The sequence below is a fragment of the Plectropomus leopardus genome, chromosome 23 (assembly GCF_026936395.1).
Source record: "Plectropomus leopardus strain MGB_pleo_1.0 chromosome 23, ASM2693639v1, whole genome shotgun sequence".
In the NCBI taxonomy this organism is placed as follows: Eukaryota; Metazoa; Chordata; class Actinopteri; order Perciformes; family Serranidae; genus Plectropomus; species Plectropomus leopardus.
The window spans coordinates 8,950,519-8,975,518 of NC_142198.1; the positions used below are offsets into that span (position 1 = coordinate 8,950,519).

A 25,000-nucleotide genomic window follows, 5' to 3' on the forward strand; every position below is an offset into this window, starting at 1 on the left:
ATATGAATTCCACCATTATCATCTGCATGACCCGTCACACATTTGGCATTACTTTGGTGCCACCTTGTGGTTACTTGCTGTATAAACACTGCAGGAATACAGTACTCTGAAGTAAGAGAGGGTCTCTGAATAGTCTTCTGTTTTTAATGCAAGTCCACATAAGAAAGACTAATGGCTGCATCACACTGTGCTAATGATACTGTTAAACAGAAATACGTTTTCTGGAGGCATTAAGGGACAAAGTTGGAACTTTGAGTTGATATTTGGCTTAAAATGTATCTACCACAACAAATGATTTACTCATTACACATCTCCACTTATGCATATTGTCTGCATTATGATTAGGAAACTGTCTTTTACATCACAGAGGCTTTGAATTACAGTAGAAGGCAGATACACGATTCCCTAAATATAAGGTCAGTTGAACCACTTCAAATCAAAATAATAATAATAATAATAATAATAATAATAATAATAATAATAATAAGAAGAAGAAGAAGAAGAAGAAGAAGAAGAAGAAGAAGAAGAAGAAGAAGAAGAAGAAGAAATGCATTTAATTACAAAATAACTTTAAAAAAAATATTTGTACTCTGCAAAATCTTTAGTAAAACCTTCTGTAAATGTATTGTTTTTTTGAATTAGAAAATTTTACTTTACTTTTAATCTTTTTTTTGTTGGTTTCTGCTGCTGCAGAATTTAACTATTTCTCACTTTATTGAAGTTATTTTATTGTGATTATTCAGGAAAATCTGTAAAATAGCAGCATTTTTCTGCAAAACCTTTAATGAAAACTCCTGTTAATTTATTGTTTTGATAATAATAACTGATACTATCAATTGCATTATACAACATTATGATTGAGGGGAAAAATTAAGATGCGCGGCATTTTAACAAGGTTAAATCTATTGGTTAATGCTGTTAGTTTACAGCACTACAATTGATTATGATTGGTCACTAAACCTGCTTTAGTATTTTGATTGGACAAGCGACGTCAAGGGATGCTCGCTCCTATTGGTCAGTCCATCGGTACGGCTTAGCGCTGATTGGCTGAATTTACGGGCTGTAGAGTCCGGCAAAGTGTCGAACTGAAGATTCAAGTGAAGAGGAAGTACTTTTTAAAATGGAAATATAGCAAATGATACTGTAACTTTCTACAACCGATCGGAGGGAGAAGGTGAGCAGGCTCCTCTGGTCACTGTGTTGTCCGGTTAAGGAAACGTTATCTGTTTACACACAGCATCGCCTGCTGCATGGACGGATAACGTTACTTATTAATCCGTGTACAGTTGAAAGACAGGGTCGGTGCGAAAGCTACTCTGGAGATGCCCCAGCGTACATAATGACATTTTAACGTTGATAATATTGTTTACTGCTAATTATACGTGGAAATATCTGCCATTAAATTAACTTAAACAGTGTGACAGTGATGTGATGAGCAGGCAGTCATTCCCTCGCTGTGTGGGTTCAATTGTTAGCTAGTGTTGCACTTGACTTCACTGGGGTTTAATTGCCGCAAATTTGTCATGAAGATGGAAAAACGAGTTTCGGATAATTTAATGAGGGTTGTAAGGAAATGGGGCTGACAGTATGACAGGCTTCAGACTGAGTTCAGGACGTTATTTTAGTGTTAATACGCCGCCGAGTTCATAACGTTTATTGCATGACCTCACGGAAGCTACTAGTGGTCAAGCTACGCAGATTAAAATGGGTCATCCGGTAAGTAACAAAATAAAAGCCCTAAAAATAGCAGTAGCGACATTTTGGAAGAAATAAACATTACTTTAGTTCAGTTTGTTTTGTTTTGTTTTTAATTTAAACATTTCCTAACACAGTTAGAAGTGAAATTTTTCGCTTTTCATTTTTGCTTTCCATCAAACATAATCGTGTAATTTCCGGTCGAGTGCTATGTTTATTTAGCTGGCTTGACAGAGATACGGAAGCCATACGGTAGCTCGATGTCCCGCGGGCTTCCCACTGTTATTAAATTCAAATTATTTTCTGTCTGCACAAAAATTAACAATTCACAACTAAACCGTTGACAAGTCTGTTTTACCAATATCGTGCTATGTTTATCATTTTGTCTGCTTTCTGTGCTCTGTTGTGACTTAGGCAGAGGTACTATTACTGCAACCAGGCTGCAGTGTTGTCATACATCAACATCAGTCATACTGAGCAAAATGAACACAAGGAAATCAACAGTGTCAGTGAAAGCTACTCTGTCATTTAATATACTCTGTGTGCAGCAGAAGTAGAACCTTAAAATGGAAATTTTAAAACTAGGCACTTACTGCATATTTAGTACTGGATACATACAGTATTTTGTTTAACAAATATTGCATTTGTGATTTATTAAAAAGAAATACATGCTCACGTAGTTATTTTCCCATCAAGTATATTACCAGTACAGTACCAATTTTTGGTGGAAAATTCAAGGGATGCACGTTAATATCAGCACACCATCTGTATCGGCCAATATTGGCTTTAAAACAAAGTAACAGAATCAGCCAACACGCTGATTTCTGCTGACATGACAAACTGATATTTTTGTTTAGCCTATTTTTTTTAATTGACAATGTGAACATGTACAAAAAATCAACTCTATGAATATTACATACACCAAACAGCAATGTATCTTATGTCTTCATCTGCTGGTGGGTCATCATGATAAGGGTATGCAAAATATGGTGTTTATTCCACTACAGAAGAGACTTGATGATTACTAAAATTTGGTGGAGAAAAAGTGTTATATATCAATATTGGCATCAGTAACTGGCCAAATGAGTTGTTATATATAAATATTGGACAGCGTCAAAAAATCCCAAATCTTGAAAAATATGTTTGCATAACAAGTGAACTTGCCATTATTCAGAAAATGAACAATAAAGTGAAAAAAACAAGTATCAATACACAAGCAGTCCCGCGTACTAATTGATAATTACTCATTAATGAAATAGCTCAACATGAGAAGGACAGATGTTTTTTGGTTTACTTTTAAACCTTCATCCAGACACATTGTGGTATAGTTTGTGTGTGTCTGCATGTGTCTGAGACAGCCATGCCCGCCCAACCCCCTGTGAGGGAGCCAGAGGAGGAGATGGAGGCAGAAGGAGAGTCCCAACTCCCTGAGGCCAATGGAGTGGTGGAGAAATCGAGAGAGGACGAAAGAGGAGGTGGAGGTGGAGGAGGAGAGGAGACCATGGAGGAGAGCACAGAAGAGAGGGAGAGTGACTTGGATGATAGTGAGGAGGAGGAAGAGGAGGAGGAAGAGGAGAGTTCGGGTAAGATCCCAGTGCTTTGCTTAAGGGTTGCCTGACTGAATATGATGCAATGTTTTACTGTTTCTGTGTGTCTTTGTGAAGAGATGGATGATGAAGACTGTGAGCGGAGGAGAGGGGAATGTCTAGATGAGATGTTGGATCTGGAAAAACAATTTCATGAGCTAAAAGAAAAGTAAGTTAAAAGAGGAGAAACTTCACACCATGTCCCTCTGATGTGATTTGAAATAATCTTGGTTGTATGAAGGAAAGAAGAATAAAAGGAGGGAAGACTGATTTCAGAGTGTGACTGCAGGCTGTTTCGGGAGCGGCAGAACCAGGTGAAAGTGAAGCTGGACGAGGTGCTGACAGGGAAGGCCGGAGAATACAGAGAACCACTGATTGCACTACAGGAAAGCATGCAGATACGAACACAAGTGGCAGGTAAGTAAAAACGCAAGGAAAAAGGAATATGACACGCTTGGATTTTGACCACAGTCGCATTATGTTTAAGTTTAAAGATAAAAATGTGACTTTTTTTGAGGAATTTGAAATTTACCTGCAAAAAAAATGCATCCCAAACATATCTGAAAAAAATAAGAGGGCATGTTGTACAATTTGAAACACATGATTGTTGTCACATCTTTTCCAGCAGACAAAATAGGATCTTGCATTTTTATAGGGCGTAGATGTGTTTCAAGTCAAAGTAGTATGATACAGCACCCGACCACTGGGTGGGGCTGCTTAACAGACATTAATCTCTCTGACAGGTTGAAGAGAGTCAAAAAAACCCACTATGATACATGTAATCTGCAGACCGCAGGGTGATTGTGGTCTAAAGTATGTGACTATATACATAAAATAAACATAAAAAATATAAAAACATGATTTGATGAATCTTAAATGCTACATAAGGGCACTGTAAGGGAACCTGTAACAATGTCTTTTTGTTTTCTTCTCTATAGTTTCTTTAGCTGTGTTTGATTGGAAATTTGTTTTTTCTTTGCTTTGATTGTAAAGTGACAACCAGCTTCATTAAGTTCATTGAAAAGCCTTACATGCAGTTACCCTGAAAACTTAAAAGTAATTAAAAATCAATCTAAAAATACCCCCTCTCTGTCTTTAACACCCTCTCTCTGTCTCTGTCTACAGGAGTGTACAGAGAGCTGTGTCTGCAGGTGATCAAACACAAGTACGAGTGTGAGCAGCAAGGAGCAAGGCAGCACCTGGAGGTAATACACACACACACATACAGCACACACACTGCATAGGGACACTCATACACATTAAATATTGCTATGGAGCAAAATTACTCTGAAACTAAAGCTGTGTATTTGTGTTTGTACTGTTTGTGTGATGCAGAGTGAGCGGATGATGCTGTTTGATACCATGAAGTCTGAACTGCTGGAAAAGATCAGAAGACTGGAGGAGGACAGACAGAATATAGACCTCACCTCAGGTACAGCTGAAATGTCAATATCACTATTAGGCTTTTAGATTTGGTGAGCAAAATAAATTGGAAGTACTTTTACATGATTAACTTTTAGACAAAAATCTGCAAATTTGTTAGTGAAAACTAGAACTATGTTTGCATCCGTAATGCAAAGTTACTACACAGGGTGAAAAAAATCATGATACCTTATTTTATTGATTCTTTGGACAGCTTTATACTTATATATATCATACTTATATCATACTTTAATGGGGAACACGAGGGATGTGAGATAATATCAGTAAATATCCTCATAGTCATTTTCTTGGCTGCTTACCATTATCTGCTTGGCGTTCGGCTGCCAACACTATTTGAACGTTTAGGAAGCAGGTGCGCTTGGACATGGTGCTTGGATGGACATGTTGACAGAGACGTAACATGGGAATTTCAAAATAAAGGCTTATCCTAAAGATGACTATATGTATGAATGTTTTCACTTTTCATCATTGATATTTTTGTATCATTCAATCAATATATCGACCCAGATCGATGCCTTGTTAAACCCCTATTACTGCAGAATGCTTCTAAGTCTACAATGTCTCTCCTGCAGCTTGTTCAAAAATAAAAATTTGCTTATGATAAAGAAAGTTAAGCACAGAAAAAAAATTGCTGTTCGGTATCGGTTCTAACCTGTATTGGTTGGGTGTTGTTGAAATGTGAACACTACTCAACCCTCGTCAGATAAAATAATCTAAACAGTGAGACCAGTTGTGTAAAACTATATTTTCTCATTTCAGAGTGGAGCGATGAGATTAGGGGCAAGAAGTGTAAAAGAAAGAACTTACTGGGTCGCTCGGAGAGAAAAAAGAAAGTAGCTCTGGTTTCAGGTAAAACTTTTCCTTTTCTTAATTATTTGTCACCTGCCTATCCAATTATTCTCCTTTTACTTTTTATTCTTACATAAACAGCATCTTTCAGTTTATTTTCCTAATGCCAGGCTGTGACTGTAAGCTAAGAATTTGCAGTTAACAGACCAATAGGTGGTTTTAATACGGCTTACTCTGTCTCCCAGGGCCTTTCATTGTCTACATGTTGAGAGACATCGACATCCTTGAAGACTGGACTGCTATCAAGAAGGTAAAAAATGAGTGGCTACATTTCTATTTTAGCTCCAACATTTCTCAGCTGTTGTACTACAGTGTCATTTCAGGTACTGACAGTAATAAACCAGCTAACTGTGTGTTTTCTCTGTGTGCTTTTCAGGCAAAAGCAGCACTGTCACCACTAAAAAAGAAAGTCGAAAGTAAGTGTTGCTGTCATGCATTTACCTACATATAAACATACTGTTAGTAGATTTTTTTTCTAAAAGCCATTCTCATTTTGTCTTTTAGAGCGGTGATAAAAGGAGGATCGTATTGAAGACCACTGGCAAAGAAACCAAACTTCTCTCCCTCACACACACACACACACACACACATTCCCAGCTACTTCCACTAACAGTGACGGTTTTGTCTCATCGAGACCCTGAAGATTATCTTGTTTTTTTTCCACGCCTCTGACCCCCACCAACCAGCCATCCTACTGCTTGTTTGTTATCTATTGCTATTTAAAATGAGTTCTTAATGATATGACAACCATGTATTTATAGAATGATTTATAATGGTGATTAAAATTTTAATCTTTTGTGACACAAGGTTTTGCGTGCTCATACGATCAATTATTCCTCCAGTTTTTGACTGCACACACACACGCACACACAGAAATTGTGATTTTTATGAAAAGGACAAAAATGTATGTTAAGGTTAGTGTACCATTTCCCAAAATATACTCTCTGATGTCATTTTATTTACAATATAATTATTAAGGCTACTGACTTAAGAAAGAAATATTGAGATTTTGAGAAGTTGTCATTATGGAAGTGTTGTACTGTAACATTTAGAAAAACTGTATTATTTCAAGAAACACAAAAATTACACATGGAAATTAGAAGAAATTCACATATAAAAAGCAAAAACCCTAGAGTTAAGTATTGGAAATTGTGCCCCATCAGCTCACACAAACTAAATCTACAACAACCCACAACCATATTATTTTATTTAATTGTTATTATAATAGCTGATGTGTTAGTATTACTACAATACACAAAATCTCTGTCTTGAGGTTGAATGCACTGCACTTGTGTAGCACTTGTATGCTCTTCCGACCGCTCAAAGTGCTCTTTACACCACCAGTCACACTCACCCATTCACACACACACACACACACACATTCACACAATGATGGACAAGGCTACCATATAAGGTGCCACCTGCTACTATGAGTGATGAAGTTTTTGTCCCAATATTTTCCACTGATCTTTATAACCATCTATTTTAAACATTTAAGGAGGAACAATGCACAGAGAAGCGACTGTAAACTAGAGGGTCATAGAGCCAGAATTTTACAAATACTGAGGTCAATCGTCCAAATTCCCCCTGCACAACACCATCAATATCAGAAATGTTTGTACACACACCGAAACAATCCACCCCTGTAAATTTAAATATGTTCTTCCACACAATAATACTGCCAATTAAATGTTATTGTATACTAGAGGAACAACATCACACCACAGAGCCACAATGCCAAAACTAACAGTTAATTCCTATTCTATAGACTGTAGTTTGCTGCCGGTGAGTACAACTTGAGTTAGGAAGTTGTTTTTCCAACTTTGCTGTGTTAGTGTGCTTTGCAGTCCTAAAGCAGAAACAACATGGAGGCTGCAAAGAAGATGGGTTGCATTTTAGTTTTAAGTGCGTTTAAACAAGAGGTTGATAGCTCTTTCAATAATACCATATTACTTTTAACATGTGATCAAAAATGTATATTTAATACCTGAATGTATAAATAGTGTCTCACCACTGACCATCCACTGAACATTCACTTTTGCCCGCCATGTTTATGCATTTATGACGTTGTCAAGTCGTCATATAGCCTATACTAAAACGTGCAGCTACTAAAAGTAAATGATAGCAACTAAGAACAAAATAACTAGATATCTTTTACTGTCAGTTGTTGACACTGTTTCCATACTTTCCGCCATTTCTGCTGCCCGGGTATCATCGAAATTTCCCAATTCCCCACTTGTAATTACGACTTTAAAGGCAGTTTCATGTGCTCATAACTAGTATATCCGGCAAATCCGATATTTCCGAGGAGCACATGAAGGCAGCATATAAGAGCCAAAACATAGACAGTGAAACAAAGACGGCCGATAATAAATAAAAACAATGTATGGACACCACGGCGGGTGTAACAAGCTTTGTTAAGCCACATGAATGCAATAACTTAACATAACCAGAACGAACAGTAGAATAAAATATCACCAAAGTAGACACAACAGACAGAGATTCATACAGATTAGGAAAGACGATGCTAACTTTATCTGGAGAGTAAGTTTGGTGCTCACCTGTTTGAACTTGATTCTTAGGGTCTTGTACTCTGCGAAGTCCTCCTCTAACTGCTCCTTCACTCTCAGTACAAACTATAAACCACAGAAAATATAACCAGTCCACTCGGCCTCTTTGTCCCACTGCGCAGAAGTCACCACTGGAAGATTCACCATTTGCATTTAGCATGTTAGCCAGACTCAACCTTCAACCTAACTAGTCCCCGTCCTCGTGCGTTAACCCAACCAATCTAAACAACTACAGCAACGAAATCCAGCCAATCAGAGGGAGAAAGGGGCGGGTCATATTCCCTCTCTATTCTAGTGCACTAGAACAAACAAGGCTTAAGAAATGCAAATTCGTCCAGGTGATGCATCAAATCAGTGATTAATTAAATGCAACCTTTAATTTAACTGTCTTAAAGTGCAATAATGCTAGCCATATCCCATAATGATGCGATCCTTAATTTTATGGCATAATAATAATTATTATTGTTATTATTATTGTTATAATAAATAGCCTAATACAAAGAAATCGACTGAAAACAACAGGAGCAATAACAGCAATAAAATCACAAATGAAAGTTAATAAAATAGATAGATAAAACATAAGTTAAAAAGGTAAAATAGATTTTTTTTAAAAATAAAAATACAATCAGTGTGCCACCTGATTTTCACCTGACCTGACTTTTGCTTTTACTCTGATGCAATTTGTAATGTATCAAGGTACAATACTAATACTTACTAAAAAAAAGTACCCCTGTAAAAGTAAAATTACATATTTTTAAAAGATACTCAAAAAAGTTCAAGAACACAAAAAATGACTTTGTTACAGCAATAAGTGAAACTGTTATTTGTTACTTCAAGGCCTATCAAATACTCCAGTCCACAGGGTACCTTGGACAGTTTTCATTCACATTCTTACCAACTGTTTTCAGCCACAGCAGGCAGCTGTTTCTGATCGCAACAGCTGATAAACCCAGAAAACGACTTCAGCAGAAGATAAAGTCACCCATTTTGCAGTATTGCTTGAGTAATAGTCTTAAAGAAGGATCTGAAGTTTCTGGTGCTTAACTATCAAAAGTAATTGAATTATATTAAATGCACTTAAGTATTGAAAGTAAAAGTATAAGTAAATGCAAGCAGTCAGAATTCTGAGGATTATTAAGTTTATTTCTTTTTTACATGTACACCACTGTAACAAAGTATTATTACTTTGTTACATTACACCACTGGATAAACCCACTGTGCAGTAGACGAGTTAGAAACTAGCTCATGAACATAGTGGAACATTTAGCAGCTTGAGGGTTAGATATTTCCCTCAGGAGTTAATAGAGAGTAAAACAGAGTCATAAGCGTGAATACTGAATACTGAATAAATCACTTCTTAAAACCCATTTTTATAGACTTGCTTTTATGTGGCGTCGTCTATTTTAACTCATCTATTTTAGTTTTTATTTTAACGTATCTTGCAATTTATTCTTTTATTCTGTCTCGATCGTGTTTAATTCTATTAGTGCTATTATTTCTGTGTTTACATCTTATAATCTTTTAATTGTATTTACTGTTATTGGTACGGCTTGTTATTGTTGTTTTTGATTGTGGTTGTTTCTCTCTTGTTTAATTCTACTTTTTGCTTTGCCTTGTTTGTCAAAGCACTTTGCAAACTCTGTTTTTAAAGGTGCTATATAAATAAAATTATTATTATTATTAATATTATTGTTGTTGAGGTTTTTAAATCTGCCTGCAAAGTGAAGCTTTGACTCCAGTGATGTGACTTCTGTTGGTCTTGTCAGCTCTGTAAAAACACTTCCCACACTGGCTGCACAGGTTTCTCTTAATTTCCATTTCCCCTTAAGGGGTTAATAAAGCCATTCATCTTCTACTTCAGATTGAGTTTGCTGCTGTTGTTGTACAATCTGCCATCGCTGACGCACGTTGCTCTCACAGGTTGCACTGGTGTGGTTTCTCTTCTAATGAATCTTCAGCTGAGATGGCGAGCTGAAGCTCTGCTTACAGTAGCTGCAGTTGTAGGGTTTCTCTAGTTGTGGCTTAAGTATTGAATTTCTTTACTCAAGTAAAAGTACAATTACTCCCGTGAAAAATAACTCAAGTAAACGTCAAACTTACCATTTTACAAACCTACTCAAGTAAAAGTAAAAGTTAATTAATTACTCAAAGTACAGGTTACTTTTGATATTTTTAGGGTGTGCAGGCCAGTGAAAAATAACGAAAAAACAGCATTTTTTTCCTAATGAAGTAAAGTGGGTCCACATATGACAGATTAATGTAGGTAACAACAACTAGCTAACTACATTTTCACCTACAGTATGTGCAACTTCCTTCAGTGTGCTTTGGAAGATTTAAAAGAAGAGATTTTGAGAAGTTTTTTTTTAGATGCACAGCGAGCTCTTAATCATATAGCTGTTTCCTTTTTTAGATTTTAGTGTGAAATGTGTGGCCAGATGTGGACCGTGATTGCCACTGGATTTCCTCGCATTGCAAGGTATTAAAAAAAAAAAACAAGTGATGAGTACAAAAGCTCTTTGTGCATTTTCCCCCTGCACTCAGTCCTTGCAGTTATAGCAAATCAGTCGTACCAAAGGTAGAAATGGAAATGCAGTGACTTAAAACATAGATTACTGACTCAAAAATATTGAGTAAAGAAGTTACATTCTTATAAAAAAGAACACGAGAAGTCCTTGTTCTTTGAAAAATAGAAAAAAAAACAACTTTTTTACTTGTGTGTTACATGTTAATACCCACCCCTGTGTTTCTCTCGTGTAGATGCTGGTGTGTCCTCAGCTGCTGTGCTCACAGGGCTCACATAGGAACGACTTATGCACTGTATAAACAGGCCTTTGTGTCTTTACTGAGGTGGTAGTAGGATCGTTCCCTGTGGACAGAAAGCCAAAAAAAAAGAAAGAGGAGAAATATTCCACTTCATAGAAACCGCTGATGAAAAGAGGAACAGTTTCCAACAGATCAGGACAGGTTAAAAAAATAAATCTAATATGCGTGTTTGTGAAATGAGAGCAGAAAAAAACAGGGATTGAGGAAGATGCCTTAAATAATGGTTACTTAAGTCAGTAACAACACAAGCAGTAACATAACTAGCGCCTTTGTACAATCATTTACCTTATCACTTCTGGTTAAAATCCAACATTAATAGTGTAGTGTTAAAGTGTCAAAAGCTTGCAGCTAAGATCTGACAATTTGAGATATTATTGTAAGTGCTCCTCTGTCAAATCAACACAATAATACATCAATATATTGACTGCAAAAAGCTTACCTCATTAAAATGTCAAATTTATTTAGTATCTGGAATGAAGTCGGCGGATCATTTTTACTGCTGTGTGCATGTGTGAAGGAATGGCATGGGCTCATTACAAAATGCATCTTCTATGTCTGCAAAAGTGCATCAGTTTTACTTTTGAATTCAAAGACTCGAGCATGGACCAGCCTGCACTGGCATCACAAATCTCACAATCAAAAAGTGCAATGTGAATGTGCAGTTAATTGTCATTTCCGGTTTCAGGAGATGTTGTTTTTTTCTCCTGCTATCATGAACTCACGATAGTGTTCACACTTCGCCGCCAAATCGCCTTCCGGTAAAATTAAAATAAAACGAGGACAGGGCGATGGTAACGCGGTCCGTGTGTTGTGTTTATGTATTATGGTGTTGGTGTTAAAAGATGGTGACAGACAGGCAGCACTCACCAAACAGCGACTCAGTATTTTTGGTGTCTGTCTTCAAGTGGAAGTCCAAAAATGTTCCTCCTGTCAACCGAAAAGGCTGAATTTATCTCGTTTTGTACATTGTTTTTTGGTTTTGTGCAGCTAAGTAGTCTTCCTCTTCTTCATCTTCTTCTTCTTCCTCTCGTTTTTGTTGCTGTATATTAGATTATCGCCCCTTTCTGGACTGGAGTGGAGCTGTAGCTATTTTCACAATTCAAAAAGAATTGCTGTTAACTGAATTAAATACATTTTTAATTCTTTTAAATTCAGATTAAGAATACAGTTGCTCTTTTATTGTAAGGACAAAGAGACATAAGAAAACAGAAATAGAATAACATGAATGCAAGGGGGAAAAAAAGCAAATTATGCTACAAAATAAAACACATTATAATATATAAATATATAATATGAGTAACATATATGAAAATAAAAAATATAAGAGATTTTCTGCATGAGGAATAGAAATTTATAAAATAGCCACAATACGTGTATAAGAAATATGAGAAATGTACAAATGTGCGTCATATTACAAGCGTGCAAAATATAAATGCACATAGCATGTTTATAGTACATTTATAATATATTTATATTCTTAATGTGGTTGCTTGAAGTGAATTTAAGATACATTCTCTTGCATTTTAAAAAAGTTAAAAGTATATTTTTAATACTTATGTAATAATTATACTCAATTCTGATTTAAAGAAATAACAAGTCTATCACAAACACACACTTCAGTTATATATATATATATATATATATATATATATAGTATGGGTGTAATTAATGCAAGTTCATTGTTGTGATATGCATACTTTAAATTTATCAATATAATATTGCAAACTATGCTTTGATGTAGTAAAAGGGTTTCTTAAAATCATTATGCATTTCAAAAACATTTGTTTACTAAAAACAAAAAAGAGCCCTGTGAGGCGTTCAGCGACATCAGGTTTAATGTGGGGTTAAATATTTTTCATTTTCAAGCCTGTTAAGACTTCACTTTGTAATTCCACAACAGATATCAATTGCTCTTTATCCACTTTGAGCCACTTACCTCACATGCACAATGATAGAGATACATGAAGCTAAATAAGGAGAATATACACTTGAAATTAGCCAGAGACAAGAATGTACTTGCACAGAGTTTATTAGACATGAAAAGAGGGAAAGAGGAGAGGGATGAAATTCTTGTGCGCATTCACATTTGTATCTGTTTTACATAGCAGCAACAGTCGGGGAGAACGAGTAAGAGCTGTCAGTAGTAATAAAGTGCTTCTTTTTCCTTCTGTTTCTCTGGCTTTTTGCTCATTTGCTCAGTCTCTGACAGTTTTGTTTTTCTTTTCTTTCTTTGTTCTAAACTACATACTGTGATCTATCAAACTTAACCTCACCATCTCTATCCCTCTCTTTCTCTCATCCTCACAGATGCTTGCTGAGTTTACGTGCCTGTCTCTCTCTGGCTTCGAAGGCGTGTTTGGTATCCATGAGCTCATCCAGCTGCCGGCGGATTCGTGCCATGTCGAGCTGGGTGGACTCACACTGCTCCCTCAGGGCGGCCGACTCCACCCTCAGCTGCGTGGCGGCCATGGAGAGCTGCTCGCTGCGTTCACGGCACTGCATCTGCATCCTCTTGGCGTCATTGAGGAGAGACTCTACGCTCACTGCTACTGATTCACACTGGGTCGCAGACATGTTCTGGAAAAGGATGGAGGTCAGAGGTCAAAACAAAAGCTGGGCGTAATACAGTGTTGTTGACTCAAGGGCATTTAACCCTGCGTTCAGATACCTTTTACAAGCAACCCTTTAAACCTGGGAAAATTGGTGTGATTTCTTTTCAAAACATGGGAAAAGGCAATGAGCAACTTTGCAATGGTCCACAAGTTTAAAAAAAAAAAAGTTAGGAGATGACAAGAAAATAACCTTAAGATTAGCTGGAGGATTATTAGATATTATCATAAAAATAAGGTGAAATGTCCAGAAAACTTCACTTTTAATTCTTATTACAAAATGAAATTATGCTGCAGAAAAAAATACACACACATTCATTTTTTTCCAAATTTTTGTTGCTTACTTTCGACAACTCTGTGGTAACTTTAAGAAAATAAAAATAAAAAATTGCTAACTTTTCAGCCATTTCTTGTCAAGTTGCTCATGGCATTCTTATCATGATTTTGAAAGAAATCAAGCCAATTTGCTCAAGCAGTCTGATGCTTGAAAACAGGTTTTCTGGTCCAATCGAAAGTTTTTTGAGCTTTAAGGACTCAGTTCTTTATAGTTTTTGTCTGAATTGGCAATAAACTACACCCATCCTACCAAAAAAAAGTCTGATGAAGTGAATCAATAGCTTGCCGTCACAAGTCCAGCACAGATCAACAGGTTTTAAACAGAACATTTGATCTGTGGAGAGTGAAAGTAGCTTAACGAGGCTTATCACAGCTTAGCTCACTCTGCAGCGGCCACTGCTGCTCTTCTCCGAATTCCTATTTTATCCTTATCTTTTCATCACTTTCTTTTTTAAAATTCAACTCTTATTTTCTCTCTCAGACATATTTGTATCCACACATTATTTTTCTAATCAGTAGCTCAATGATGGTCAAACAGGATGTGAAAAGGTCTTACCATGGACTCCAAAGTCAAATTTATCACAAGCTTTGTGGTCTTCTTCGGAGACTCGAGTGTAAGACAGTCCTCGATCTTCTCCAGCGTTCTCTCTCTTCTTGGTTGTCCTCTACAGAGTTCCTGTGCGTATTAAAAAACACACAGTAACTCCAGGTATGGTCCGAAGTGGATGTTAGAAATGGACTTACAGAGAAAGGTTTCTTTTCCTTCAAATTGCTGATATGGCTTCCCTATATTCCTTTATTTTTCTCCGTCCCCATGCGTCTCCCTCTTTCTCGTCCTGCCTCTCCTTTCTCTCTCCTATTATCTTCTACCTCAGGGCTCAAGTGAGGTCACGTAATCCACAGAGATTAGGCATTTCAGGAAAGAGTAGGAGTCATGTTGTAATAGCAGGAGTAAGCTGTCTATTTTGATCTGCTGGCACCAGGGGTCATGTAGGCCAAAATTAGTCTTTCTGCCCTCACTTACACTATCTTACATTATACATACACAATAAAACCTCTCACATGCATTATTTGACTTCACACAAACGCCTCTCATGAGGTAAAATAATGCATATAGGTGGCAAAAAACAAAACAACTTTGGCCTTCACAGCCCCTGATGTGCTGGTAACTCATTCAGTCTTACATTTTATTTTTTTCTCCTCAGTCTAATGGTCAAATAATGATTCTATATTTGACAGTATGCAGCTACAGAATGTCTTAATCTGCAAAAATGCACAGATTGATTTATGAATGCATTTTTCATCATGTGTATTTTGAACAATAATTTAATAGTAAGGTCTGGGTTTATTTCAGGGTTTGCTGATAAGATTGGTGATTGGATGCAAATCACTAACAAAAGTCACAGCCAGATAGTGGTCTGTGGTTTAGCTTTCTTGCACAAAAACTATGCAAAACTGGTGAGTCCTATTGGTTTTGTGAGGCTTTGAAACAGGCTCTTAACTGTAGACAGAAACAGTCTGACTGCACCTGAGGAGCATAGCAACAGAGTCTGGATATCCAGAGCATAGAGGGGTAACTAAAGCTGTTAGTCTTTTCCCTGTTGAAACAGGCTGTCTGACAGAAAGGAGAATCAATGAAAATACTCTCTATATAGCACACTCTTGAACTGTTATTGATGTTTTTAGATTGGACATTTTTTAGGTGGAGGAAATATGTTTAGTCATTGACCACTCCACAGCAGTACATGGCTCAGCTTCGTTGTCAGACTCCAGTCTGCTTCTCTGAAACTGGGGCGTGCTGACCGCCATCTACTGTATCTAAAACACTGTCTTTAGATATGTCATACAATACCACTTTAAAAAATCAAAACTATTCCTTTAAGTTTACAAGCTTCAAGTCTATAGAGGTTACTGACTCAGTCTCTCATTAGATCACTTCATAGCCACAATAAAATTATTACTTATCACACAAAAAGCAACTTTTATCCAGATATTCACATAAAAATGTTCTTTGTAGTCATTAAATGAAAGTGAACTGGCCTCAGAAAGTACCTCATTTAACATGAATGTATCTCTGTCACATGTGGTTATCTACCTGTTATCAGCCAGCAGAGGGAGACACAGATCAACATGTCCATCAGCATGTTTCCACTCCCTCTCAAACACATCAGCAGAAAACACATCTGTGTTGTAACTCTTTGGTTTATTGGTTTAAAAAGTAGCACACCATGTGTCAAGTACCAACACTACAAACCAAGTGAGTGATATCTTGACATACAGCCTTTTTAGATATATTAACTCATAAGTTACAATATCCTTAACAAAGGATCAGTGTTTGATGAGCACCTGTGAATGAACCTAGACTGAATAACAGATGTAAAAAATATGTATATATTTAAATTATTTGTTGCATAATGTAATATAATGTTATTCTAGTTGTTTCATGGGTATTTCTTTAAGGAGTTGTTTTGTTTATATATGAAAACTTAATCCACGATCACTTGAAAAACATTTTCAAAATGAAGAGAAAAGACAATTGAAATAACGTCAAAATGTAATAATTAATTATAAATAAAGAAAACGGCAACTTAGCGGAATAAAACTGGTAAGCAAAGAGTAGAAACTCACAATACCAACTTTTCAAATGTTTAAAAAAAACTGTGATTCAAGGCTTTTGAAGTTTTGTTAATAATTTGTAAATTGAGTGAAGACGTGTTTTACAAAGGACACATTCTCTCCCGTCACATCAAGAGTTAATGTCAGCACACTGATGAAATAAAAATTTTAAAAAATGAATGCTTGCAATAAACATTCTTCCGTTTCTTGTTATGTAAACAAAATAGAACAAATATATATTTCTGTGTGATCCAGTGGTCAGAAATGTGACTTTTGTGAGCAAATGTGGGAAACGGGTAAGTGTTCAACAGTTAAAACCCTGGATCATGTGCTCAGTCTGTCAGACATGCCAGACAGGCTCGACAAGATCGTTGGTTTTAAGGTTTTGTTCAGACTTGACGAGGTGGCCGAGTGGTTAAGGCGATGGACTGCTAATCCATTGTGCTCTGCACGCGTGGGTTCGAATCCCATCCTCGTCGGGTAATGCTTCTATTGTGGAATCACGCCCTACAGCAAATAAAGTTATTCCCAAATTACTGTGCTTTGATTCCTGATGTCTCACAAAACATGTTCACTGAAACACTTGAACTACAAGTACTCTGAATGTATTTACCCGTTTTCCACATCTACTCCCACATCATTGTGTTGTGCTAATGTACATGTCTTTGTAAGTCATCTGTGACACTGTCCTCACTGTGGCCTTGCAGGGCGGTTGAAAAATGGCTCCGTTTCTGCAGCCGTCACCCCGGCGTCACCGAAAAGACCTCCGGCCGGCCCGCCATACCCTCCGTACCCTCCTGGAATCAACTTCAAACCTAAACCCTGACGCCTCTGCACGATCACCAGAACCCCGATGATGAGCCAGAAGAAGAAGTTGACCCACACCGCCGTCTGAGAGGGAAGAGACGAAACGTGACACACTAGAAAGACACAAAGCTCTTTCATCTGAATCTGAGCAGTCAGTGATGGACACACCCTTTACATACAGATAATCGAGAAATGATACTTTGTAGCAGCTGCCGTTAGAGAGCACGTATGCAGTGATAGTCAACCTGCAGCCCATCGGCCAAATCTGTCCCGTGACAGGGCGCCGGATGGCTTGTGGAATATTTTCTACTTCACAATGAAAATAAACTGAATAGGAATGGGATTTTTTTGTATTTTGAATATAAGAAAGGTGTTAGAGTGCATAAATAGAGCTTGAAAAAAGTGTAAAGAATATCTTTAAACCCTAGAAACACCCTGTGAACACCTGACCTTTGTGGGGCTGCTGCAACTGGGTTTGCTTCTTGGTAAATAAGAGTAAGGAAAGGGTGAAAACAGGCAATAAATCCATTATATTTACTGATAAATATTATCAATGTGTTTATTAATGGTCTGATGCCAGTTTACAAAAGTTTGAATATCATTACTTTAGTGGTTCTTTATTAATATTTTAAAGAGTTCATGCTGACTCAATCAGTTGCTCTAAATAAGCAGCTTTAGAGGCTGTGCTACAATTCATTCACACATCTTTTCAGATATCCTGCTGGTCACATTTCCTTTAGAATCTCATATTCCTGCAAATGTTAGGAAACGTTCCCAATTATAAAACTGAAGAATCATGATCAAATTGCAACTTAAGCCCTTTCAAATCTGGGTTGACATAAGTTTTCTTGTGCTGTGTTAAGACACCTTTCACAAGAATTTAAAGCTTTGAAGCCTGAGCAAATTTGTTTGATTTCTTTCAAAGGAGGCAATCAGCAACTCGGCAAAAAATGTACTGCAAATAGCAAGACATTTTTAAAAGATGACACAAAAATTACCTGGAAATTAACTTTAAAAAAAAGAAAAAAGAGCAAGTAAGAAAATTATTTGAAATTTGATCATCAGATAAACTGGTTAAAAATTAACAATTACATTTATAAGTATAATAGTTATACATTCAAAATTAAGGTATATTATTTATTACTATACTATGTTTTTTTTTACTTCTCTTTTTTGTGCTGATTTTCACAGGGTTTTTTGTAACTTTTTACTAACGTCTTACTAATTTTCGGGTGATTTCTCATTATGTTGCTTCTCACCTGCTTTCCATGATTTTAAAGAAATCAAACCAATTTTCTGAGCTTTCAAAGGGTTTAACTGTTTAAATTTTAAATGAAAAAAAGGAACGTTTGGGGTTTTCAGCTTGAGCTTTATCCTTTACTCATAATGTGGGACTGAACATGAAAATCTCGTAAAAGGTATTTTTCCTCATTTGATGAAAATACAGTAGAGCAGCTGACTGGTACATGAATTAAACTGGTGCCTTCATCAATGTAATGCAAAGAGTTACGAGAACTGCTCACATGTGATTCTGGACATGAAATAAAGAAGTGAATGAAGCCTACTGACCTCGGCTTTATAAAGACTGCTGAAGAACCTATCCCCTTTAATTGGGCTGACCCAATTCCTGGTCTGGGCATCTTCACATCTTGAGAGACAGAAAATAGTTTGCATGTCAGAAAAAAAATTACATTTCAACCCATCTTTTGTGTCCTATCAAACAGATAGCAAACGGGGTCTATTATAGCTGCTATAATTCCTCAGAAACATCATGAATTATTTTACATGAACACTCGGAGTCAAAGGTTCAGTAAATTATCCATCAGTATCTGCTTGCATATGCTAAGGGAAAAGAAAGTAGAGTGTCTGCTGACAGGCCAACTGAAAGGGTAAGTGTTTTTAATGGTGATAAATGAGGCTGTGAAAAAAAACAAAGACAGAGAAACTGTTCTGAGTACGAAAGAAAAAAACACAAAGGTTGGAAGAAAATGCAAGCAAACCTGAAGCTAAAACTCACTGGGTTTCTAATGTTTTTAGTGTCATTTCTGACTGTGTGGACATGCCTGTGCATGCTGTGGCTGCATTGTGTGGCGTGTGTGTGAGTGTGTGTGTGGCACCTGGTGATATTGGGAACACTCTCTATGACCGACTTGCAGAGCGAGTCGCGTCCAATCTTCAACATGCATCCCGAGATGAGCAGGAAGAACAGGAAGACGCCGCTCGCAGCTATAATGAGGTTCATCCCCATGCGCTCCCTGTGGAGAGTAGAATAAACAGAAACTTGTGAGAGCGGCGGTACGCTTTTTTGAAGCAATGGAAAAATAGTGTTATCTCAACCTCTGAACAAATGAGGAAATTACGTACAACTCGTGTTCGTAACGTATGACTTTGTTAGAATGGCATGTCCAGTTTGATCTTTTCTACTCCATGTATTTTTTCCCACCTCCTAACTCTGCAGCCTGAACTGTTAGACCAGTGTCAAAGATCACATTCAGGCAGTAAAACTTGCAGTAAAACCTAATTAAACCATCCTGCTGACCCACCCAAAGGGATTTTATAAGTGTGCATTGATGCTGTTATTGTGTCACACTAACAAGAATACAACTCTGCAATACGGAAGGACAATGTACTGGCCAATTTTTGTTTTAACGAGCAAGTGTTTTTGTGCAGCTACATGTTTTTTGTGCATGCATTTGCCATAAAATTATTTTAAAAAAGCCTGGCAATGATGGCTGAAACAGCTGGAAAATACTGTACGGGATAATGGTTTCAGCTCTGATACATCATTTATATTTTGCATCCAAATCATGAGCGGAAACACTGAGTGGTGCCCAATTTTAAACATTTATCAGCCTTAATCAGTTTAGATTTTCCAGTTTGTGAGCCATAAAGTTTATCTTTTCAAGTCAAAAGTCAGCCTCCAAACAGCGATATCTGTAAAATCTTGATTGAATAATTAAATCAAAAATGTCACAAGATGTGTAAAATTTGCATTCACGTAGTTGGCACATAGTAAAGTTCAAGAATAAGATGATTACGGAGTTAAAAAGTAAGTTTCAATTTAGTCAAACTCTGTTTACAGCCCATACAAAGGACAATAAAATTATGACTTTAAGGTGAGGCTGTAAATAAAATTTATATTTGAGTATATATAGAAAAAAATGCTATGCTGCAAAAGGCAACCACACACTGCTGTCCAAAATAATCATTAGCAAATGTAATCATAAATAACCTTTAGAAACAATTCCATTTTTATTACTACTAGTTCTAATATGACGATGTAATGCAGTTCTGAGTTTGGTTTGTCTAAGTGGTATTGCTTCACACCAGCAAAAGCTTTTGTTAAACTGCAGAAGGCAAGTACAATAAATGTCAAACACTGTACTGTCTTTGTGTTTCATTACCTTTAAACATATTAAAAAGTGGAAAACTAGAACGTAATTTAAGTGTTATGTAGTCTATATCACTGTTGGCTTTGATAGTTTTTATAGTGTTAGTACGTCATAAACAATGCCATAAAAAAGTCATGGTATACTGGGTTAAAAAAATGTCATGGTGTGTTCCCTTTTCCTGTGTGGCCCTCAATCATATGCTGGCTCCCTTAAACGGCACACAGTAGTCAAAACCTAGAGTTTCTAAAAGTTTATCCTCAGTGGAATTGTCCCCTAAAACCTCCTGGAGGTTTGGGCATACAGGTTGAATTGAAAATAAGTCTCTCCAAAGTTTAATGAGCGATTAGGGTCCTGCTTCAAGGATTCTAACAGAGCAAGCAGCAAAATGACAAAGGACACAAAACAATGACTGTTTCATGGCACTGACAGCCAGTGGTTTCTGATTACATACACAAACACATGTGGCAATACCTTCTGATTTCCCCGTCGATGCAGAAAGAGTACAGCCAGTACAGAGACAGTGAGAAACACACCACCGCCACCAAGACGGATATGGCCGACACAAAATAGCACAGTGACGAGGCACTGGAGGACTTGACATCAATGAGGCTTGCTGAAGCATTGTAGTTGACAAGTCCATACAGCATACACCGCCCTCCAAAGTTACCCTGAGAGACAAAAGATTTCATTAAGTAATTTCAATTCTTGTTTTGTGGTTGTTAATTTGTTTATTTTAATTGTCTCAGCTTTGTTACATTGTTCCAACGACTTTTTATTTTGTTGCATTGTTTCAACTGCAACAACAGAATAGAGCACACATAAACACATAAACTGCAGCATCTGACTTGAATAAAGGAGTGGAGGCAATAATTGGGCTCGAGGACCATCTGGTCACATGGTGAGAACAGTATCTGGACACATGACTCTGTTATTACTCGCGCGCGCACGCAGGAAAACAGTTACGCACGCGCGTCCATACGCTTGCTCACTTCATTACATGATTTTAAGAATCAAAATAAATGTTAGTTTTCACAGTGCCTTTAGCTTGTAGCTTTGTACGAGTGCAACTAATTAAATTAGGTTGAATGAAATAAGCGCTTGGTTGGGTAATACTGCTGACGATACTGATAATAACAGTCTTTCTGTGATCTTTTGGGGGGTATACTGTGTTAAAAAGGGAAAGCATAGTTTCGCTACTGTACAATGTAATACATTGTGTTGTTTGTTTTTAGCTTCAAACACAGGTAAAATACGGAAAGATGGCTCAGAGAGTTGTAACAACACTCACAGCTAGCATGAAATGCAAAGAAAGCGAAGGCGCGTCCTTTTTTTCACCTGCTCGCGCTCTTGTTTTACGGATACGTCACAAAGTAGAAAATTATGTTGCTTTTTTTTAAGTGCGCGAGCGTAAAAAAAAAAAAAAAAAAGCCGTCAAAAATAGTTGTAACGAGAAAAAATAGCCTACCGAGATGCTCATTTTGAAGCAGGAAACGCAAATGAATTGAAAAGCTGACAAACTGTGGAATAAAGTACAAATAAGTGCCACAAATACAACTTCTGATGTGAATTTTTCGTTTTAGCTGTCCCTTTGGTGAACTTAAAACTTTCTAACACCCTCGTGCGCACCGATAAAGTGTACTACCCGGAAGAGGATGGAGAAAAAAGAAGCATTATATAAAGCTAGTTTATCAATGTTTAGATAAAGTCACCTGGACTATGGTGATGGATGCGGCGGCAACAATCCCACAGACGAAGCAGCTGGCATACAGAGCCAACTCCACCAGCAGCAGCCCCGTTAACGCCATCGTCCTGCGGCCAGGTTCCTGTCTGCAGAGACACCAGCATAAAGATAGACACGGTATGAATGGGAACTTCCGGTTGAGTGTTTCAAAATAAAACCCTAACAGAGGCAGAAAGGAGAAAGGTAGAAAGTAGAAACGGGGCAGACCAGCGTCAAGTACAAAAGAATAAATCAATTAAAATGTCCGATTAAAAAATTTTCAGTTCAGTTGCTTCAGTTAACAAAGTGTTTAATTTAACCCTTTAAAACCTGCGCATTGAATTGATTTATTTCCAAAACATGGAAAGAAGGTAACAGGCAACTTAATAAGATATGATCAAAAATTAGCAAGAAATTAGTAAAAAGTTACAAGAAAGATATACGACAATAAGCAAAAAAAAAAAGAAGAAAAGGAAGTAAATCACAAAAACAAACAGGAAAATTACCTTAAGAAAGTGTTGAAATATATGCCTATTTACTTTTTCTACCATAATTTAAAATATACAATTAAAAGAGTCATGAATGTAGTTTTCTAAATAGTTTTCGCTGGTTTTTTTATTAATATGTAATCGGTTTTTTTGGTTTGTTTTATGTTTGTTTTTGTTTTTGCAATTTAATGGACTTTTCTTGCCCAGTAAGTTTTTTCCCATGTTCTTAAAAGAAAAGAAAGGTCTGAACACAGCACAGGAAAGCAAGGTTAAGCAAGATCAATGCATGGTTGACTGGAGATCAAGGCTATATTTTATCAATCTTTTTGTTTACCACTGTGTAACTACATATCCTGAAAGAGGTGTTAGAGGAGAACGCAGTCAGCAGAAATGTGTTTTCCAAAACAAGAAAAAGTTTAAAGTTGTTATATTTGTCTATCAAATGTCTGAAAAACAGAATCAAATAATCTGTTGCTATTACTAAAGCCAGATGAAACCAATTTGAACCCAATTACTCACCTACTTGAGCCGTTTGTGATGTAACAACTTTTCACGCTTAAATTTTGAAGGTAAGAGTATTTGATTTCCGGCGATATTTCGGCTTTTTTTGGTCGGCTTCACTTAGTTCACTCTCATAGTCCAGCTGCCCAAAGCGACAATGCTTCCTTCGAGATTCACAACAGTATTTAGGTTCAGTAGTGCTGCCTACTGGGTCTGTCCTCGAGACAGACGTGTCTCTTGTAAATGCGTAAAAATCGTTCATTTATCACACTGATGTGTTGAGAAACTTCAACACTGGTTGTCAAAGAGAGCAATTCTCCTCGGGTCAGGAGCTGATCATGACCCAGAAAGATGAAATGAAAGCTGTCGGAAACAGAGAGAAGGTGATGATGAATAGATGATGAATCAGCCTTTAACTTATGAGAATGCTTAAACTTTACACTGTGAGCCATATAATCTATGATGATACAGTAATGCAGTATTATGAAACTTGAGTACTATGAGACATATTTTATAAATAGTGCATCACATGTAGTTTGAGTGTGGTAGAAGATCAGGTGGCTAGACTAAGTCAAATGTTGAGCTACTTGGCAATTTAGAGGCATGTCATCCTGCTATTAGTGCTGGTCAGTCAGTGTGTGTGTGTGTGTGTGTGTGTGTGTGTGTGTGATGGCTGCAAGTGGCACTTCACTCTCTGAATGCATAATCAAACCTTGTGACTCCTGTCATATGACCATGCCATGCTGATATATGTAACACAATTTTTAAGTCTTCTGCAGTAGAAATACTCGCTCTTACTCGAGGCGTGTTGCATCATTCAAGTCATTAATTTAGGTTTGCACAAGAAATACGTAGACCACACAGATGAGACAATAGCATAACAATGTTTTTATGTAGTTTATTTTTTATTTTCAAGACAGACTTGTCATCATGGACAGATTATTGAAACAGTGGGCCCCTGGGCACAGATATGTAAAGGGCCCCACCACCTATTCTACATTGGAGCAAGACACACAGACTTTGGTGGTTTGCATGTCTTTGTTATAAATCTTTTTGTGCTTTTGTGTCTCTTTTTTGTTATTTTGTATTTCTTTGGGTTATTTGGAGACATTTTGAGTCTCTTTCACATAATTTTGTGTTTTTTTGTCATTTTGTGTTTCCTTGGGTTGTTTTGTGTCTCTCTGCAAGTCCTTTGCATCTCACCGTGGTTTTTCCATGTCTCCTTGTGGTCATGCGTTAATTTGAGTGAAATTTTGTAAGTGAAGGCTGGGGGCCCCTGGGCCTGTGCTCAGTAGGCTTGTTCTATAACCCATCCATGCTTGTCATATTATTAGAAAATGCTCTGCATGTCAAATAAAGCTGTTATAGATTCCATTTGGTGCTCATCACTACTGTTAGCTTTATGTGATTATCACAAATAGGCTGTGTACAGTCTGTAGTTACATGTGTGCCAATTCTGTGTCAGACCGCAGACTCCTTTACATGTTGTGCTTTAGGGAGTTCTTATTGTGGCACTTTCCTAATTCCACAGTCGTGATTGATTGTCTGAAGGGGAAAGCACACAA

General features: G+C 37.0%; 3 protein-coding genes, 1 long non-coding RNA gene and 1 other non-coding gene across 7 annotated transcripts in view; 2 read left to right on the top strand and 3 right to left on the bottom strand.

Annotated features, from left to right (window-relative positions):
* Nucleotides 1-11,985, bottom strand: part of plcb3 (phospholipase C, beta 3 (phosphatidylinositol-specific)) — a 109,343-nt gene extending 97,358 nt beyond the window's left edge. Inside the window, exons 1-2 of one of the 2 annotated variants that reach the window (XM_088073885.1) lie at nucleotides 11,834-11,985; nucleotides 10,880-11,009 (exon numbers count right to left, since the gene is read on the bottom strand). The gene's annotated coding sequence lies outside the window, so the exon portion shown is untranslated. Of the gene's footprint in view, nucleotides 1-8,134; nucleotides 8,352-10,879; nucleotides 11,010-11,833 lie in introns of those variants that run through there. The other variant, XM_088073884.1, reaches the window with a different exon arrangement.
* Nucleotides 1,020-6,379, top strand: brms1 (BRMS1 transcriptional repressor and anoikis regulator). 2 transcript variants are annotated; one of them, XM_042512157.2, is made up of 10 exons: nucleotides 1,020-1,174; nucleotides 3,054-3,278; nucleotides 3,360-3,450; nucleotides 3,571-3,698; nucleotides 4,407-4,486; nucleotides 4,617-4,713; nucleotides 5,484-5,573; nucleotides 5,759-5,823; nucleotides 5,950-5,989; nucleotides 6,078-6,379. In XM_042512157.2, the coding sequence occupies exons 2-10, from the start codon at nucleotides 3,056-3,058 to the stop codon at nucleotides 6,083-6,085; spliced, it is 822 nt and encodes a 273-aa protein (XP_042368091.1). In that variant the 5' UTR covers nucleotides 1,020-1,174; nucleotides 3,054-3,055; the 3' UTR covers nucleotides 6,086-6,379. The 2 variants fall into 2 exon arrangements, with proteins under 2 accessions (XP_042368091.1, XP_042368092.1); XM_042512158.2 differs by having other exon boundaries at nucleotides 1,064-1,174; nucleotides 3,024-3,278.
* A 975-nt stretch (nucleotides 11,986-12,960) lies between the features above and the next one.
* Nucleotides 12,961-14,756, bottom strand: LOC148185644 (uncharacterized). Its single transcript, XR_015775702.1, has 2 exons — nucleotides 14,468-14,756; nucleotides 12,961-13,543 (listed from the first exon to the last, which is right to left on the bottom strand). It is a non-coding gene; the product is annotated as an uncharacterized LOC148185644 (long non-coding RNA).
* A 1,339-nt stretch (nucleotides 14,757-16,095) lies between these two features.
* tmem179ba (transmembrane protein 179Ba) lies at nucleotides 16,096-22,571 on the bottom strand. The gene is made up of 5 exons (XM_042512434.2): nucleotides 22,436-22,571; nucleotides 21,198-21,394; nucleotides 19,452-19,589; nucleotides 18,904-18,982; nucleotides 16,096-17,418 (listed from the first exon to the last, which is right to left on the bottom strand). The coding sequence occupies exons 1-5, from the start codon at nucleotides 22,529-22,531 to the stop codon at nucleotides 17,218-17,220; spliced, it is 711 nt and encodes a 236-aa protein (XP_042368368.1). The 5' UTR covers nucleotides 22,532-22,571; the 3' UTR covers nucleotides 16,096-17,217.
* trnas-gcu (transfer RNA serine (anticodon GCU)) lies at nucleotides 16,925-17,006 on the top strand. Its single transcript has one exon. It is a non-coding gene; the product is annotated as a tRNA-Ser (tRNA).
* Nucleotides 22,572-25,000: the final 2,429 nt, after the last annotated feature.